The sequence below is a fragment of the Microcebus murinus genome, chromosome 1, assembly GCF_040939455.1.
Source record: "Microcebus murinus isolate Inina chromosome 1, M.murinus_Inina_mat1.0, whole genome shotgun sequence".
Taxonomy (NCBI): domain Eukaryota; kingdom Metazoa; phylum Chordata; class Mammalia; order Primates; family Cheirogaleidae; genus Microcebus; species Microcebus murinus.
This window is the reverse complement of record NC_134104.1, coordinates 66,893,967-66,913,445: the sequence shown is the minus strand read 5'-3', so window position 1 is coordinate 66,913,445 and position 19,479 is coordinate 66,893,967. Positions and strand designations below refer to the sequence as shown.

General features: G+C 46.4%; 1 protein-coding gene across 1 annotated transcript in view; it reads left to right on the top strand.

Moving 5' to 3' along the window:
• The window catches only part of SLC12A8 (solute carrier family 12 member 8), a 124,520-nt gene that overhangs the window by 71,997 nt on the left and 33,044 nt on the right, over window positions 1–19,479 (top strand). The window contains exons 6-7 of the mRNA XM_012780430.3: window positions 10,520–10,607; window positions 12,272–12,359. Of these exons, the coding sequence (XP_012635884.2) occupies window positions 10,520–10,607; window positions 12,272–12,359 (176 nt within the window). The remainder of the gene's footprint in view (window positions 1–10,519; window positions 10,608–12,271; window positions 12,360–19,479) is intronic.

Genomic DNA, 19,479 nt, shown 5'->3' with positions numbered 1-19,479 from the left:
CCACAAACTGTGTGGTAGTTTCTGTTCTTATCCCCCCTGCTTTCCCCACTCTGCTGCTGTTCTATTTCCCTGATCCTCCCAAATTGCCTAACCTCCTCGGCTTTTGAGAAACAGAAGCCAAGACAGTGTGCAGATCAGTCTGCTTCCTCTGCCACATATCTCCCCCAAGGCAATAAAATATAGGTCAGTTTCCTCTTGAATGGACAGAAAAGGAAAGGGGAAAATATAAAGGGAATAAAAAAAAGTTGACATCTGAAAATATTTTCCATCCCCTCTCCCTCCCCTCACCCACACCCAAATTGAACACATGTTCAAGGGGCTTTCCGTCTGAGTGTTCCCTGGAGCCTGGCAGCAAGTCCCCACTGAGCGAGACCCCTCGGGCTGAGGTGCCAGGTTAGCGGTTACACCTGAGCAGGGGGCTATGGGCACCCTTGGCTGGTGGGACTCCACAGGCAGTTGTCCCAGGTGTCCTCAGGCACACAGGACATCATCTCAGTAGCATAGCCTGAGGTCCCCTCTCCATGCTGCCCCCGTGGCTTTCCTCCTGTGCCTCTCTGGGCCCCGAGAGGGGGCAGGCCTGGCCTGCTTGGGGGCACGAGGCGGTGAGCCTCCCCCTCTGGTTCTTCTCCCTCCAGACAGGAATTCACTGTGGCCTGAGGCTTGAAGATGCCAACCAGTAGCCCACAGTGTGAGCTGGATCAATATTTGACATTAGCTAGTTCAGCACCTCTCAGCTTTTTGTCTTTTTAATCTGTATTCCTTTTTTTTTTTTTTTTTTTTTTTTGAGACAGAGTCTTGCTTTGTTGCCCAGGCTAGAGTGAGTGCTGTGGCGTCAGCCTAGCTCACAGCAACCTCAAACTCCTGGGCTCAAGCAGTCCTTCTGCCTCAGCCTCCCAAGTAGCTGGGACTACAGGCATGCGCCACCATGCCCGGCTAATTTTTTCTATATATATTAGTCGGCCAATTAATTTCTTTCTATTTATAGTAGAGACAGGGTCTCGCTCTTGCTTAGACTGGTCTCGAACTCCTGACCTCAAGCAATCCGCCCGCCTGGCCTCCAAGAGTGCTAGGATTACAGGTGTGAGCCACCGGCGCCCAGCCTGTATTCCTTTTTGATAAAATCATACTAAAAATCCCACAGACACTGGGAAATCTACATTGGATTGGGAGGATGTCTTTGTCCTTCCTTTGAGAAAGATAGAGCTACCTAAAAATATTAGTCAAGATTTATTTTCTGTAGTTTAAATTAAGAGCATATTATTAATATTTTGTAATATTCCAAATATAAAATTCTGATATTGAGTAGACTGTAACTACACAGGCTTCTGTACCCCACCCCTCTTGGAACGTGCTTTCCTGTTCCTCCCACTCACCCTGGGCCAACCAAGGTTAAGAATGACTGACCTAATCCTTTATTTACCAAGTGGGGAAGGAGGGACACAGAGCTGATGAAGGTCACCCAGAGTTGGGCCGTCATCCCACTGTGAAGGTCGCCCTCCCCCGGTTCTCTCTCTGGTTCTCTCTCTGTTTACTGGGGCCAAGTGTAAACACGGTAGGCAGGATGAATGATTAGTGCTACTTGCTCTCTCCTGGCAGATGTTCGGTTAAGCTATGAAAAGCATGGATGATTGGCAGTTTCCATGGCGATGGATTTGCCAAGGATTAGCTCTGAGTGAGTCATGGCTGGAGCTCCCTCCAACGCCATCCTCTTCTGGAACAAGAGAACCTCCAGGCTGTGGCGAGGGGAGAGTTCTGAAGAACAAACACTTTTGTCCCCCAGCCCTCCAACCTCTCGTCAGAGATATATTATTTAAGTTACTTCAGATATTTTATCCCCAGGCCAGGCGGCTTCCTGGGAAGAGCAGCTGGAGATTTGATTTCGGTGGTGGCTCTGGATTTAGGAAGCGGTCCTCCTGCCCCCTACCACACCCCTCTACCACACCCTGTGGTGGTGGCTGCAGGGTATGGGGGGGGCCTTGGAGTAGATTCTGCACTTGCCTTGTTTCTTAAAGCACTTCCCTTCTCCAACCTACACCACCAAACTTTCCCTGAGAAACACCTCTCCTTACAGGGTTTGCACACACACACACGTACACATGCACACACCCACACACACACGCACGCGCACACACAAGTGCAGCCACTCTAGGAACCCAGGAGCACAGTTCATGGAGAACTAGGAAATGGAAATTCACTGAGAATAATGTCAGTCCTATGAAGTCATATGACCCTTGTCCTCAGATTCCAAACTCTTACTGGAAGGGATAAGGGCCTCTTTGGCCATAGTCACCATTTGGGCTTGTGGTTGACCACACCCAGCATAAAAATGTGGTGGGAAACCAACAGCCTTTACCAGAATGTCCACAGTCACCTTCCTTGTCTGGGGCCCTGCTATTTCTGTGATGCCCTTTGACCTTGGGAAGCTGTGGGAGTTTGCTGGGCCCCTCGAACTGGCTGGCTATCTCCTGGCTCCTCAGCCCCGGTTGCCCGGATCAGGATGTCCTGAGGTCACTGAGGTCCCTCTGCCCACCTCCCCCCTTCTTCCCCTCCCAAGCCATCCCCTGGATCTCCTCAGAAGTTATGTGTCTTGTGGGTGAGTGGACAAGGACGTCTCAGACCAGAATGGGGTCCCTAGGCTTAAGGAATAGTGGCCTCAAGTAAGGACAGCCTGAGGACGGGACTGCCCACTTCATTCTGATGGACTTGTGAGCAGGAACAGGAGAGAAGAAGGAAGCTTTATCATTATTATTCACAATTTATTTTTGTAACTTTATTTATAGAATTTAAAATTTTATCAAAATTATTATAACATCTGTAATCATTATTATCATTATAATAGCCTGTTGTGTCCAGCACTGTGCTGAGAGTACTTTACATATAATCTTTCATTGAAACGTCTCCGCAGCCTCACTGGTTCCTTCAGACACATGCCATGGAGCTAGTGCAGCCCTAGGCTTCAAGGTCCCTCACCTTCATGAGCTCCTTCCGAAGCCCTATTCCTAATTTCATATTCATAATTTTGTGCTTGTAAAAAATTTCCAGCCCCGGTAGAACCCGAGTCCTTCCACGGGTTTTATTATTTGCCCATTTTGCAGAGGAAGAAACAATGACACAGAAAGATTATTTTAGCAACAGCACCCAGACAGTAAGTGGTGAACCCCATTGCTCCCCTCATGAAAGTCCTATTATTTGACACTGTCTGTCCCAGCAGAATCTCCAAAACATTGAGAGGTTAGGGGATACACAAGTTCTGCCTCCAAGAGGAGATGAAAGATTTCTGTAGGAACAGTTAGACAAACAAACCAATAAGCCAGGTGTGGGAAGGGGTCTGGAAACCGGGAGGAAGGTCAGGAAAAGCAGACTAGTCTTTAGGAACCCAAGGGATTTCTGAGTGAGGGGTGGAGTCCATCTTTCCTGGGTAGGCACTTATTTGGCACTATGCTGGGTGCCTTATAAATGTTTATTCTGACTCCACCGTAGCCCTGCAAAGTAAATAGTATCATCCCCATTTGTGGATGAGAAAACCAAGGCTCAAAGCCACACTGCCTTCGAACAGTAATAGATTCAGCTTTTTTCAACCAAAAGAAGGGCAGCAAATGAGACTCAGGCACTTTAGTGCATGCGTAGTCTACCTTAATAAAAGAGAAAAACATAAATTTATGAACTTAAAAAAGAAAACAAGCAGCAGAGAAACAATTAAGGTATAAATGGAAAAAGAAAAGACTTTCTAAGGACACAGATTTGGATTGAAAAGTCCCCCAGGAGGAAGCTTGGAAGTTCCTTGAGAAAGAGTAACTAGTCCTTTAATGAAATGACATGAACCAGAACAACCTAGAAAAACTGTCAGGCTTTCTTTCTTACTAATCCTCATTTTCAGGAACCAAGGAGAAAATTGGGGTGGGAAGTAGGTTTGTGACCACTGGCAATAAGTAAAGACCTGTATCTGTGTGTGCCGTGTTGATTCAGGGGGCACACAGAGAAAGGAGATGGCCTGCTGTCTTGCAGATGATGGTAAGTGGTCACTTGAATTTGTACTGGTTACTTTATCCAAGGACTTTTTTTTTTTTTTTGTTAACTTTTTGAGACAGGGTCTCACTCTGTTGCCCAGGCTGGAGTACAGTGGCTCACAGGGTCTGGCAGTGTTGCCCAGCCTGCTAAGGATGCATTTCCGAGACCTATAAGGGATTGGTTCCTTTCCTGGAGTTCATGTCTGTTGTCAGACCAGACTTTGGAACCACGGTGCTAACCCCAAGCCCCCTGTTTACCTGGTGCCATCTGTAGATATAATGCCAATGTCCAGGAGGCTAAGGATGGCGCAGGAGGTGCAGCTTCCTAAACCTGAGCTGGTCGAGGGCGGCCCTACCATTATACTCACATATTAAAGCTGAGACGATAAACATATGCCTGACGGCATTAGGACTGGGACGGAAGACCAAGCCAGGAGGTTTTCACCATATTAAGGAAGCTGTTTACCTAAGTCACTTGGTAACAGTGTGCAGACCAGATCATCATCCTGATACCGGGAGAAAATATGCTTTTGGGTAAGGTGGTTAACTGCTTCCTGGAACTGGCAGTTTAAAGCCACAAGGAGGGGAAATGCCATCAGCTAGGCACAGACTAGTGATGTGGAACTGATGATGCAAGTACCCATGTGTAAACCGCTCGTGGTGCCAGTTATAACTGATAAGTTTGGCCTTCTTGTGGGGGATGTAACCCCAAATTAGTCATGCAATTACTCTGCTTTAGAAAGAGAAATCTGAGAAAAGCATGGGTGTTAGAATGAAATGAAGAGGAAGAAGCTGTATGATGTAGTGGAAAGAGCCCTTACTTGGAATCAGGAAACTTGAGGATTAGCGCTGGCTCTGCTAGCAATTAGCTTGAAAACTTGAACAAAACTGCTTTCCCTCTGTAGGTCTCAGCTTCCTCATCTGTAAAATAAAAGTTGCAGTAGATGACCTCTAGGACACCTTCCAGCTTTAAGAATCGCTGATTCTAAATGGCTATTGTAAACGATTGTTGGAAGCCTACCAAGAAATGTGCAAAGACTGAATGGTAATTACAAAATGGATACTTAGTGTTTCCCAAACTGTGCTGTCTAGAACTCTAATAATGAACAAAGTGTTTCTTTTTTTAAAAAAAGAAGTGTTCAATTTTCAAAAAGTTTTGGGAAACACTGTATGCTGCTGTATTTCTCTTCATAGAGATGGACAGTAAATATTGGCACATTGCAGGTACTGGGAAGTCCAGCAGTAAAGACCTTTATAATTAAGATTTTCCCAACCTTTTCTCAAGTGTGAAACTTTTTTTTAAATGTAATTATTTGTAAAACATCTGAACACTAATGCCCCAGGAAATGATATTTGTTCTACTGTACCAACCCTAAATTTAACTCTAGCATTAATGATAATATTTTAAAATTGCACTAAAAGGAGAAAGAAAGCAAACTAGGGAATATCTATAACACTTGACAAGGATGGGTGAAACTATAATGAATCAAAATGATTTTTCTAGACATCAAGCAAGACGTTTATAATTCACCAGAACTAGGGAACATCTACCTAAGAATCTTGTGGTAACATGAGGGTAAAACTCTGGAAGTGACAGTCACAATGTCCAAGCCCATGTGGCAAGTGTGCGCTTTGCCATCGGAACCGCAGTCACCCACACTGCCCACAGGAGTCACCCACTAGGCTTCCTGTCCGGAGTACAGGTTGCCTCCATCTCCTCCTGTCTCTGGCCCTCTGTCCATGACGCTGACTGTACCTTCTGGCTTCTCCACTCTGTCCCTGAATGGCCAGGTCTGGGTCTGGCTCGTTCCTGAGCGTGGCCCGTGTTGGGATCAGTCCTTTCTCCTCCCACTGAGCAGGATCTCAGTGTACTGCAGCCCAGGCCAGTGGGCACAGGTACACAGGACCTGTGCAAAGAATGTTGGAGAGGAAAGGACATTTCTGTGCATATAGAATGTGTCTGGAAATGGGACGCAATTAGGATGAATCTGTCACTTTCCTCCATAGAAGCATATATAGCCGGGGGGTTTTTAAGAGTCTCCATGTATCAAGTTTTGTAAGTGATCTGAAGGAAGGCATACAAACGACAAGACAAACTATAGGAGGTACTAAAATGGCGAGGAATAAAGAGCAGTATGTAATCTCCCAGAGCTGAATGAATGGGCACGCCACTGCCAAGGGCTGGGGGGCAAACTGAGGCCCTTGCAGAGGCTGGGAGGCATGCGTCCCGGCAGATGAGGCTCAGCACCCAGGAAGCCTGGTGACAGGTGGGAACCTTGGCAGAGGGTCAGAATTAGGGAGGTCAGGAAGGGGTGGTGTTAGTGGATGGAGCTGGAGTCTGATAAACATGAAGACACAGCCAGGGATGCCCTCGGCATCAGATTGTTCTGGCAGCAGGCAGAGGTGCCCAGCCCCTGAGCAGACCCTCAGCAATAGGGCCTGGTCCCAGGGGCACTGGGGAGGGTAAGGCAGGCCCTGGACATTCCTATTTTTGATCCAGGTAAGACCTGTACATGATCAAAAAATAAAACACACTCTGGGAGGTCGAGGCGGGTGGATTGCTTGAGGTCAGGAGTTTGAGACCAGCCTGAGCAAGAGCGAGACCCCATCTCTACTAAAAATAGAAAAAAATTAGCTGGGTATGGTGGCATGCACCTGTAGTCCCAGCTACTCGGGAGGCTGAGGCAGGAGGATTGCTTGAGCCCAGGAGTTTAAGGTTGGTTGTGAGCAAGGCTGACCCCATGGCACTCTAGCCCGGTCAACAGAGTAAGACTGTCTCAAAAATATATAAATAAATAAATAAATAAATAAATAAATAAATAAATAAATAAATAAAACAGTGCAGAGGAGTTTGAAATATGAAGCAATAGTCTTCTGCTCCACCCTTCACTACCCCAAATATCCCTCCACAGTAGCAACCACTTTTAATCATTTTTAGTATTTTGGGAGCTAACTGTGTGTCACCAAGCAATATACTGTACCTATAATTGGATCAATCAAAGTCAGACATTACCTACCTGCTCCATGCTAGGAAATAGAGTGTAGCTGACTTAGTGCTCCCCAACCTCTTCCCAATTTTTTGACAGTTACATTTTTATTTTTAGTTATTTTGATGATTACCTTGATAACTTTAAAGAATGTACTTAAATATCTGTTATTTTATCAACTCTACACTACATCCCTTCACTCCTTACTGTTGGTGTGGGAAATTGAGATTCTGTGTTATGTTTTAAGATTAATGTTTTAGAGATACATCCATTTTATGTATATCTTTATTTTTATAAGGAATGCTTTAGCTCTTGTCCATATTTTAAGGGAATCTACATAATCCTTTCCTATTTGAGTTTTTAGAGCATTATCAGGAAAGCTATAGCAAGTTGATTATTAGCAGGTGAGTGCGAAAAATCCTATGAATACTGTAGTTTACGATTTTAAGCAAACAAACAGTTTCTATCTCTGACACACACTCACCTATTAAAAATATTTTTCTCTTCAGGCTACAAATAACAGTCTTTGTAACTATGAAGATAAACTATTCCATATTATTTAGAAATTCTTTGCTCTTCTTAGCAAACACTTAGAAACACCTTTATGATGACAAGAAACATAATAAATATAGAATTAACTTAAAATTTATTAACTGGTATATAAATATTTGCTACTATTTTCCTTACCTACCTAACAAATTTAATGAGCAGCTCAAAAGGAGTTGCCTGAATCTCCTTTCAAATTTTTTAAATTAAACTAATTAAAGCTTATAGGTTGTTATAACTCCAATATTTCTCCTCTATTTCATTCAAATTTTCTACCTTTTAATTTTACTGTTCTAAATACTGGGATATTTACTTACCTTTACATTTCAGATCTATTGCATTTTTAATTTTAGTGATTAGATTTTTAATTTCCAAAAGTTCTTTCTTATTCTTGGAATTTTTTTTTTCACTGCATCTTATTTTCTAGGTAGAATATTCTTCTTGGGTGTGTCTGGAGCTATTAATTAGTGCTTTCTTCAAAATTCTCTTCTGTATCTCAGTTTATGTTTCTTCTAGCCCAGGTTGTTCCATTTCTATTTACTCACGTGTTTGTTTATTTGTTGCTGGTTTTTATCACACATCTGGTGAGCCTTGGTGGCTGGCGTGGGTTCCCCTGATGTAGTGTATTTCAGTCTGTTTCCCTGCTGGGACCCTTCCTTGATGGGAAGCGTGGTGAGTGCAGCTGATTCTCGAACAGGCTTCATTTGGGGTGCAGACATCACACTAACAGCCCTGGGCTCCCCAGGCAGGGTGTTCAGATCCCCTAGAGAAGCATCCCAAAGCTTTCTTTCCTTCTCTTCCACTCCATATCATTTTCTCCATTTTCTATATTCCAGACATTTATGGAAACCTTTCCTCTACTCAGAGCTCCCTCTCCAATTTTCTTTGCATATAGTCATTTATTCGTTTTCCCCCTTTACTACCCTTTTAACACGATCTTGGGGAGAAAGGGAATGAGAGGAAAGAAAATTGCCTAACATGCCATTTTAAACAAAAAACTGTTTAAAAACTAGTTTTCCCACGTTTCAAAATGATCATTGTACAAATTGAGAAAATATAAATAATCAAATAAAAAACAATCTGTTCTTCTATCACCCAGAAATAACACTGTTACTGTTTTAAAACATGTTCTAGTTCCTTTTTCTATGCATCTATCTTTTTTTTAACAATGGGATCATACCATCTGTCCTGTTTTCTAATATGTCTCTTAAAACTAAACAATAGCTTTTAAATGTCTTTCTATGTCACAACATATCCCTGACAATATTCTGAGACTTTGTATGTATTGAAAGATATATCATCACTTATTTAGCCAATCCCTTATTTTTAGACATTAGGGTGTTTATAATTTTTACTACTATACACAAGCATTTATAAAGATTTTGGGGCCGGGCCACGCCTGTAATCCTAGCACTCTGGGAGGCCAAGGCGGGCGGATTGCTCGAGGTCAGGAGTTCAGAATTGCTTAGGAGCCTGAGTAAGAGTGAGACCATGTCTCTACTATAAATAGAAAGAAATTAATTGGCAAACTAATATATATAGAAAAAATTAGCCGGGCATGGTGGCACATGCCTGTAGCCCCAGCTACTTGAGAGGCTGAGGCAGGAGGATTGCTTAAGCCCAGGAGTTTGAGGTTGCTGTGAGCGAGGCTGACGCCACGGCACTCACTCTAGCGTGGGCAACAAAGTGAGACTCTGTCTCAAAAAAAAAAAAATTTGGGCTAAATCTTCACTTGTATCCTTGGGTAAAATCCTTGTATTTACTTTGGGTAAAATTCTAATAGTGGAATTGCTGGGTTAAAGTATCTGCAGGCCCCATTCTTGGTCCAACAGTCAGAGTTCTCTTTGAGATAGCTCCACGGTAACTTCCTGGCCCCAAACTTTCACTTCACTCCACTTCACTTGGATTCCCCGAAGCATTACAGGCATTAAAAGCATAATTTTCAGAGTCATAACAACCAGGGTTGAATCCTAGCTTTGCCACTTATTGTGTGACCTTAGGCTGTTTTAATTAACCTCTTTGAGCACTTTTCTATAAAATGGGGAAATAATTCTACTTTTCTGATATGGTGGTTGTGAGAATTAAACAAGATAAAAAAATGCATGTAAAGCTCTTAACACAGACACTGATAGGTTGAAAATGTTCCTCAATGATGGTGTTATAGACCCATTCCTGTCCCTCAGCCCATTCAAGTCCCTCTTTTCAAGGCTGTATTCTAGAGGCACCCCCTTTGTGAAGCCAGATCAGTCCATCCCTTGAGTTGTTAGACCCTCAGTGTGGGCAGGACCCTCGTTTGATGTCCAGAACACATTATCTTGCTACCTTCATTCATTCGTATGTACGGGAAGAGGCAATATTTTTCTCCTCAGCATCCAGCACTGGTTGGTTCCTCATTATCATGGATTGATTTATTTTCATTAATGTTCTTGAGGAATAGAGGTGAGGATGAAAAGTAGCTTGTGACTCAATGTTGGTAGCATCAGGATTGTTTTTTGGAGTTTGATGAGAGCCTTTTGGCAGCTCAGGAGCCTTGAGGTTGGCACCTGACCCAAAGGACACTGGAAGCCCAGGTGGACTCAGTAGGCAGCAGTGGCAAGGCAATCTGCGGAGCCCCTCCAGGGTATGGCCCAGCTGGGAAGGCAGGGCCCAGCGTGCAGCGTCAGGACCTTGGTGTGGCTTGCAAGATGCCATCCTCATCCCGGTTACTTTGCACCGGGCTGTAAGATGCTTCAGGAACTGGAAGGGGTTTCTTCCTGAGCATCACCCGACCCACAAAGCTCCCTTTCAGGGCCACAGGGATGCCTCCCCAGTTGCCAGGGGAGACTGAAAAGCAGCTTGTTAGCAGAGCTGCAGATGGGAGGGCTTGATGTAGAATGGCTTCCAGGAGAGGGCCCAAGCAGGGGAAGGGGCAGCCCTGGGGGATGTGATCTGTGCGGTAAGTACACTGTGTCACCCCAAACCCTGTCTGGTGTCTTTCAGGAGTCATGGCTGGCTTCAACATGGGGGGCGACCTCAGGGAGCCCGCCGCCAGCATCCCCCTGGGCTCCCTAGCAGCTGTTGGCATCTCGTAAGTTCCCTCGTGGCAATCAGCCTGAGCCGGAGAGTGGGAGAGAAAAAACGCAGGCAGGAGGGGATTGCCTCTTTTGTTCTAAGAGTGCCCCGACTGTGACCGACCTATTTCATATTCTGATTCTCCCTTTAACACTCGGTGGGCTGGAAAATCCACGTCTGGTGGGTTCAGACATTGCCCTTTCATAGCCCGGCCTGGGAATGCTGCCCGGGAGGAGTGTCATTGTCGCAGATCACAGATCGAACCCTTTCTTCCCTTCTTCTTCAGCCTCTCGCCCCTTTCCTCCTCCGCCCCCATCTTGAACTTGGGGTTTTTTTTAACCATTGAGTTTCCAGGATCACTGGAGGGAGCATAAAGGTGAAGAGTTTTGCAGTCGGAGGGAGGAAGGTTTGCATCCCAGCTTTGCTGCCAAGTGGCTGTGTCACTTTGGACAATTTATTCAACTCTGTGAGCCTCTGTTTCCTGTCCTGTAACGTGGGGATAATGGCAGTATGTATGCTTCCCAGATGGGGGAGGAGGTGCTGTGTGTTGTGGCACACAGTGAAGCTCAGAGACCAGCTCTCCTTCCCCACTAGCCTTCCCCACGGCCATCCGCCAGCTGGGTTTTGGTTGACACTGTCCTGCCCACGCTGGCAGGTTAGGCAGCCGCGGGTCCACCTCTGACCTTTTAGGATCTTCTGTTTTTCTCTTGTTACTGTGGGAAGAAGTCTGTCTGCCCTTTATTGGGTTGGTGTGAAGAGGCAATGAGATCATAGGCATGACAATGACTTGAACAGTTAAGAGTGCCTGTATTATTCTGTGATATTTAAAAACTACTAATGTATCTGATTCACAAACACTGAATTTGCTCTTATCTTAATGCAATGGCACCGTTGCTACCAGACAGACAAGTGGCACCAGGGTATTTTGTGCAAAATAAGGCGATAGCTTTGGGAAGAAAATGAAGACAACAGAGATAGAGTTGCATGTTGGGAAGGAAAGAAAAGAGGGTTCTGTATGAGAACCCCATCTTGTTTCTGGCCACAGCTGGCAGCTCCTTGGAGGAACCTCTGGCCCATCTGCTCATGCCCAGGTGGGAATGAGGAGATGGCAGGGATCTTGTGACTTGGTCAGGGTTGCAGGGATCTTGGGCCTTGGCTCTCTCTCTATTACCTGTGATCCAAAGACGAGCAGGAGCAGGAGGCCTTGGCTCTCTCTCTATTACCTGTGATCCAAAGACGAGCAGGAGCAGGAGGCCTTGGCTCTCTCTCTATTACCTGTGATCCAAAGACGAGCAGGAGCAGGAGGCCTGGGGCCCGCCGGCTCGTCCTTGTGTGGGAGAGGACAGGCGAGGGGCTGCCCAGCCACCCTGGCCGCATCCTGGCTGCCTGGCGCAGCTGGGCCTCCCACTTCCTCAGGCCCAACACCCTTTGTGTGTTTTTTTCTTTAATATACGAAAGAGACAAAACAATACTTTTTTTTTTTTTTTAAGAAATATGCTAGCGGAGAAATAGCACAAAAAAGCTGGCTCCCACGCCAGCTGTAGGGAGGCTTCAAGATTGGCCTTTCTCTTTAGTTTTGAGGCGGTTCCCAGAGGGAACCCAAGGGGGAGAGGGCGGGGCTGGGACGGGCTTGGGGGAGGCGGGGTGGGGGCAGCTCCGCCCTGCTCTTGGGTTTTGCAGGTGGTTTTTGTACATTGTCTTCGTCTTCCTGCTTGGCGCCATCTGCACCCGCGAGGCCCTTCGTTACGACTTCCTGATAGCCGAAAAGGTAAGCGAGTCCTGCACCATCTAAAGGACTCAGTCTGCCGGGGTCATTGATTTATGCCCATCTGCAAATGGCCGCCTTCCCCTCGCAGTCCTGTCTGGAACCCATACAGTTTTGAGTCCCAGACTGAGTGGCAGGGGTGCGGGTGGGGGGCCTAAGATCGAAAGGTCAGCTTAGGGATCCCTAAAAACCTGTGACAATACCCAGAGAGGCACGTCAATGCAGGTGGCATCTCTTCATGTCAGAAATCAGGACAGAAACAGAAGAATCTGGTCACCCCAGATTCCCAGCTAAACAAGCCTTCGTTTTTTGCCAATGGCTTCACCTTCCCCCACAAGCAGGCTGTGCTGCTCAGAAGCAACGAGAAGAAGGAGGCAGCTGGCCGACATAGAAGTGGGCAGGCAGGCCCAGGGAGAGGGAGGCGGGGCAGGTGGCCCGCCTTGTCCCTGGGGACCTGACCCCTCTGGCTTTCCTGAGAATCTCAGCAACTCCAAGTTGATTTGGCTACAGCATCTTTGTTTCTAGAGTCCGCACCCTGCCAGGAGATTAGTGAATTCCTTGCGTTCCGCAGCCTCTGTCAGCAGACTGGAGGTCCCGTGACATCAAGGACATTTATTTGGCATCAGTAGAACCCACATGAATAAGATTTCCCGATTTTTTTTTCTGGAAATTCCCCAAAACCCCTACCTTCCCTTAAGTTACTGGGGAAAAGGTGGACCCTGAGATTCTCATCATTTTCCAGAGATATGTAGTTGCTTAGGGAGTTTTTCTTACTGCACCCTCCTGAGTATTGCTGTTTACGTTTTAGGAGTTGGTTCCGTTTTCTCTTGCTGGGAAGCTTTGTGATCTTCATAGAGGGTCAGTGCCTAGGGCAACCCAGTGTAGGAAACTCTGAATTGAATTTTGAGAGATACATTTGGGCTGGGTTTTCACATTAGCACGGGTTTCTTTTTAAGGCATGAAGACATTCATGCAAAGGCGATATGTGTTTTCAGGGGTCTTAACCTTGGTGTGAAAGCCAGTTTGAAAAGGGGGTGTAGTTCTGGTAGTGACAGAGCTGATACTCACCTTCCAGCACCCAAGATCTCAGACCCCCAAGAGCAAGGTTTACTCTCAGGGAAGGAATCTATGTCCCTTAATTTATATCTACACACATGCTTCTGTCTGGACTTTCATCTCCCAAGGGCCTTTTCTCTAGGTGTGGGATGAAAGGCTTGGCTGCATTAAAGGAGTGGAGGGCCTCAGGGAGCCGTGGGGACTGCTTGCTGCTCGTCTGCAACTTGCCCCTGGCCGCCAGCTCTGCCTGCTTCTGAAGCTGGTTCCTGTCTGCCGGTTTCCTTCACAGATCTTTTCAACCTTTAGAGACTCTGATCTCCATGGATTGGGGCAAATCATCCCGGGGCTGGGGCACCTCTCTCCTCTCCTTCCCCTGCTTTACAGGGAAAAGGTGTGGGGTGGGGGGCAGGGGGAAGCAGCTCCTGTTCAAGGAAGGCCACAATGATACGGGAAAAACATCCCCAGAGACAGCACAGTAGAGCCTTTGTGGGTGGAAATTCCACACCTAAAATAGACACATGAACAGAGGGGATACTTCTTTGGAATGCTACCTGTCCCAGACAGTGACACAGGTAGGCAAGCACTTAGCCAACTGGGGGCACCTGCTACACCAGGCCCCGCAGTAGTATGTGGGAGTGTGATTGTCCACACACTGGGGTGAAAGCTGGAAATTTAGTTTTTGGAGAGGACAAGAGACCGTCTCCTGGAGTAGGCAATTGTTAGGGCTATAAAGAAGGAAAAGCTGCTGCTCTTGGTTCTCAGTGACCAACAAGCTGGGGAGTAAGTAGATGAACCAAGCACAACAGCTTTAAAATAGCAGCACCTTAGTGTTCTGCTGATTCCCAAAGGGGACCACGCAGGATTTCCTCACAAAGCTTTTCTGCCTTGCTGCTCTCTGGTGTCCCTCCCTGGGACTGACTCCCTGCAGTCGCAAGCACCATGCTGGGACGGTGAGCTGGGCCACAGATGTTTCTACTGCAGCACCTGGAGCGTGGGAGGTGGGGATGTGCAAGTGCAGAGTCTCTGTACCTGGTCGCTGGCGCAACATCCCACGCTGACGTGCTTTAATAATGCGTTTGTCTCAGCTTTGTGTCTTAGCGATGGCCTCAGTTCTTCTTCGTGTCTTAGCAATGGCTTCATGTCTTAGCAATGGCCAGCCCGTCTCTGAGCTTTCCTGGGCCTCTGCCGTCCATCCATGTGCCCTGCGTATCGCCTCTGGACACTGCCATGGGGCCTTTCTCCGACAGACCCCCTTGCTGTCGTCACGGAAGCTCCTCGGTGGCTGCTCTCTTTCTCTCCTCTACTCTCTGCGAGGACAGTGAGCTCCTCTCTACTGATCTGCAGCTGCTCAGTGAGTCTGTTTCTTTCTGGTTTCCTGCAACTTCTCTGATCTATTTCTAATTATCTGGCTCCTCAACTCACAGTTTCTCTACCAAGTGTCTTTTTACTTCTTATCCCTACCCTGGGGGAACTTTGTCCTAGCTTTCAGAAATGTCAGGCTGTCTTAAAAACCTTGTATGTTGCAATGGCTCTGAGGTCATCTATGAAAGCACAATAGCTGGCACATAGTAGGTGCTAATTAAATTTCAGCTCCCCTCCGCACTCATTACGGGCACACCCTTACAGATAGCGACATTTATTTTAGGAGCACATTTTCCCCCCACAGATCCAACATGTTTAAATGAATAGGAGAAGCCAAAATAGTCTGTCCCAATATTATTCAGTTACAGAGAAAGGAATTGTGTCAAGAGCAGTATTAGTAGGGATGAAATTAAATAGATCAAATAAGCGTTTCAAAATAAACTTGTATACTGTCCGAAAAATAGATGTTTATTGCAGATTAAAAAGACCCATTCCTTAGGAGCCCTAGGGCTTCCTAACTAGCAAAATAAGGGCAAACTAAGTAGGAAAAATGCCCCCAAAAGCATCCTTGTAAAAAGTGGGGAGTCCCACAGAGGAAACTCTAATCATCCCTGGAGTCAATAGTCATGGTTTTCTGTATTCAAGAGGGACTTTGAAAGTCCATGACACAGCTGTGCGTGGCAAGATGGGGTTGGGACAGGGCTTGGAGCTGGCCAGGGGCTCTGCCAGCCACTTAGCACCTGCAGTCAGGCCAGCCTGGCTGTCCTCTGCTCTCCAGCATGGACACGTTGGTGCCTCTCAGGAAGGGAGCAGACTTGGTCTCTTTATGGGAAATGGCTTTAAAGTGAGAGGTGAAACTTGACTGAGAGTTGAGATGTTGGTTAATGTAGGGAATGGAGAGAGGGTTAGAAAACTCGAAAACCAAGGACTGTTGAGACATTGCCTTATCAATACATCTGGGGTTGTGAGGGTTTCAGGATGTACTCCTCAGGGATATCAAGGGGCCACAGGGATTAGATGAGGCAGAACCAGTCCCTTGCCAATGATTTCAAACCAAGTCCTTTGAGCCTGAGCAGGCAGCGAATTGGTGGTGTCCCTCAGTGACTGAAACCCAAAATGGAAGCTGGAATAAGAGACTAAGAGCAGAGAGATGGAATTAATTTTCATCAGTAGTTACTTAAAAAGAAATTAAGGTAGTTCATACCCTGTATAGGATTTTGGAAAGATAGAGGGCTTTTGGTGATGGCTCAAACCAGTGTATGCCAGAAGGGCACTTAAAAAAAAAAGTGTTAACACATACCTGCTTAAGTAAATCCTCACTTCCACTTCCCCTGGCACATTTAGCAAGTTTTTAGTCCAATATGAATAGAGAAAATGCTTAAGTTCTGGGAGGGCTGGGGTAAAGCTCTATGGTTTACTGTTGTATCCATGAAGCCTTGCCCTGTGCCTAGTGCCATGCAGAAATATAACTCGTCCTCAGCCAATGCTTCCTAAATGGATGGATGGATGACCAACAGAAAGAGAGATAGGATTTAGGCAGGAGAGGGAAGGAATGGAGTTTTATAATTTATCTAGACATGAGGACCATCATTTCATATAATAATATTTTTCAGAAAATAGACTGAATAGTTTTTTTTTAAAAAAAATGGTGAGTAGGCCATTCTAAACACAGTTGACAAACTGGACATAAGTGAGTTTTTATAGCTGGACAATTGCCTGCCTGACCTGCAGACCCCAGGAGGAAGCCCAGGGCGGGTCTGTGGGAAGCCTGGCCAAAGACAGGGGCCACCGTGTCACGTACTCATGGTGCCAGAGACTCACCAAGTTCCCGAGGTCAATCCAACACCACCAGAAGGACACCAGCCTGGGCAGTCTCATTCCCACTCTGAGAAAATGGGCAGGCTTTAAGTGAAAAAAAAATTTTTTTTTTTTAACACAAACATATATAACCTTTTGAGTAAGAAGCAGTAAACTTTCTCCAAGGAGATACTATGCCTGACTCTCCCAAAGGACTTTTTGAGGGAAAATGCAGTGAGTACAAAGCATTATGCCCTGTGGTCCTCCCCACTGGTTGCATATTAGAATCACCTGGAAAAATCTACCACATGTCTGCCCCACTCCATACTCATTAAACCAGAATCTCTGGGGTGGTTCTTATGTGTAGCCAGAATGAAGAACTACTGAGATAAATTTTCAAAAAGCTTTTGATAAAATTTCATCATAGAGTTTTATTTTTTAAACCAGTCATCATGGGAGGCATTTGGTAGAGAAGAAAGGAGCAAAGGTATTGGATGAATGATCGCATCTCAGAATGGGTCGAGGATTAATGATGAGACCAGTTTATCCAATAATTTGTAAGGCATCTAGGCCACACATCATAGTGAAGTCTCGAAGCTTCATTAATTCAGCTGCTGAACACTGTTCGCCAGACTGCGTCAGGTATATGGGGAGGGGGCCAGGGAGGCATGTTACAGACCTACCCTTAAGGAGTTCTTGGTGTGCTGGCAAGATCAGCCATGGGCATAATTATCCTGCAGGATAGAAAACAACAAAATGCCATCGGAACACACAAGGTGATGGGAAACGCTAGATGACATTAATTTCTTGTAGAAATAAAATGTTAAGTGAAGGGTGGGAGGCAGGACAAACCCAAGAAATCTGCGACATGGAAGAAAAGAGGTGAGAGTCGCTGGGGACAAGGGTGAGAGAATGCACTTAGGGAAAGCAATCTACACGGAATGGAAGACAAGATGGGCTCTGTGGTGGACCCTCGTGTTGTCCATCAAGCCTCTGACCTCCCTGCCCATTTGGGGGCTATTCCACCATAAGCATGGTCCTTCAGGGAGTGAGTGCCCCCATTTTGTGTTACAGAAGCCCAATGGATCAGACCTCTCTTGCCTGTCCCTTTGCAGCCCTGGTAGGGCACATGGCCTAGGTTAGGCCATTGCTGCTCAAATTATAATGAATAAGGCAAAGATAAGAAGATGGTGAGAGTTCGTCCCCAAGGCAGCAGTGGCTCTGGTGGCACCTGGCCAAGCTGTTCCTGTGGAGGAGTCTGGGTGTGCCTCCAGGCTTGGGTCCTGCTCTTTTCCAAACATGATCTTTTAGCCTCCTGATGCTTCTTTTTTTTTTTTTTTTTTTTTTTTTTTTGAGACAGAGTCTCACTTTGTTGTCCAGGCTAGAGTGAGTGCCGTGGCGTCAGCCTAGCTCACAGCAACCTCAAACTCCTGGGCTCGAGTGATCCTTCTGCCTCAGCCTCCCGAGTAGCTGGGACTACAGGCATGCGCCACCATGCCCGGCTAATTTTTTATATATATATATATCAGTTGGCCAATTGATTTCTTTCTATTTATAGTAGAGACGGGGTCTCGCTCTTGCTCAGGCTAGTTTTGAACTCCTGACCTTGAGCAATCCGCCCGCCTCGGCCTCCCAGGAGCTAGGATTACAGGCGTGAGCCACCGCGCCCGGCCTGATGCTTCTTGAACCTCCAGTGTCTCACAGATACATTCTTTAACAAAAAAAGATTTTTCCAGTCCAGATCCCTGACTGATGCAGAAGTCATCAGTCAAATTATTCCAGTGATATTCTGGCTCCTTATGAGGCAGGAGAGAGACGTAGCCAGTGGCTTGTGTTCAATGCAGCTGGATGACACAGATCCAGTGCATTGCCGAAGCATGGAAGTAAAAAATGGGGCAAGGCATCTAGAAGGGTGTAAGCAATAAAGTTGGAAATTAAATCTAACCTATCTGGATTCATTGGACAAATGAGCACCTGGAACGCACAGCTCTGGTCACGATGCCTAAGGTAAACCAGAAGGGAAGGGGCACCTCAGATAGTCAAGAAAGCAGAGGGGCTCCCCTGTGGGTGTCAATGAGGTCCGGCTCAGGGCTGTGAGGCAGACTCATGACTGACAGCTGGGGACATAGCTGCCGACTGTGATCGGTATCTTCTGCCAGCTGACACCAAGGAGCCCAGCTATCCGCTCTCTCATTCTGTCTGCTGGTGCCTGTGGGCCATGTGGGTCTTGGGTCTCATTCATTCCTTTAGCATTTGTCTTTCTATGTTGGACACCAAGAATTCCAGCGTGAACAAGACAGAGGCCTACCTAAGTGAAGCCTCTAGATGAGTAAAGGAGACAGAATGAGAGGTGCCATCCTAATGTCACGTCGAGGTGTGCCCATGGTGGTCGCTGTGATAGGAGGATGGGAGGTTTGTGCTGAGTCCTCAAGCACAACTAGGAGTTTAACAGACATGATGAGTAGACTAGGGGGTGTGGACAGAGGTTCCAGCAGGCAGAGAAGTCATGCTGATGAAAGACTCGCAGGGTGCAAGGTGCGGGGCTAAAGAAGTCCCAGGCTAGGAAGGGCTTCGCATGTCAGGGCATTGGGGAGCTTTTGATATGTTTGCAACGGGGTGTTATGATCGGATTTGAGTTTAGAGAGGTCACTCTGGCAGAGGTTGTGGGGGTAATTCAGAGCGGGGAGAGCTTAGAGGCTAAAAGTCAAATAGCGTTGTAGCTGGCCAGTGGTTCTCAAAGTGTGGTCCCCCAGACCATCAGCATCCAACATCACCTGGGAACCTGCTAGAAATCCAAATTCTCGGCCCCTACTCCACACTACTGAATCAGAAACTTGGAGGATGGGCCCAGAAATTTATGTTGTAACAAGCCCTGCAGGTGAGTCTGGTGCAACTTCCATTTGAAGAC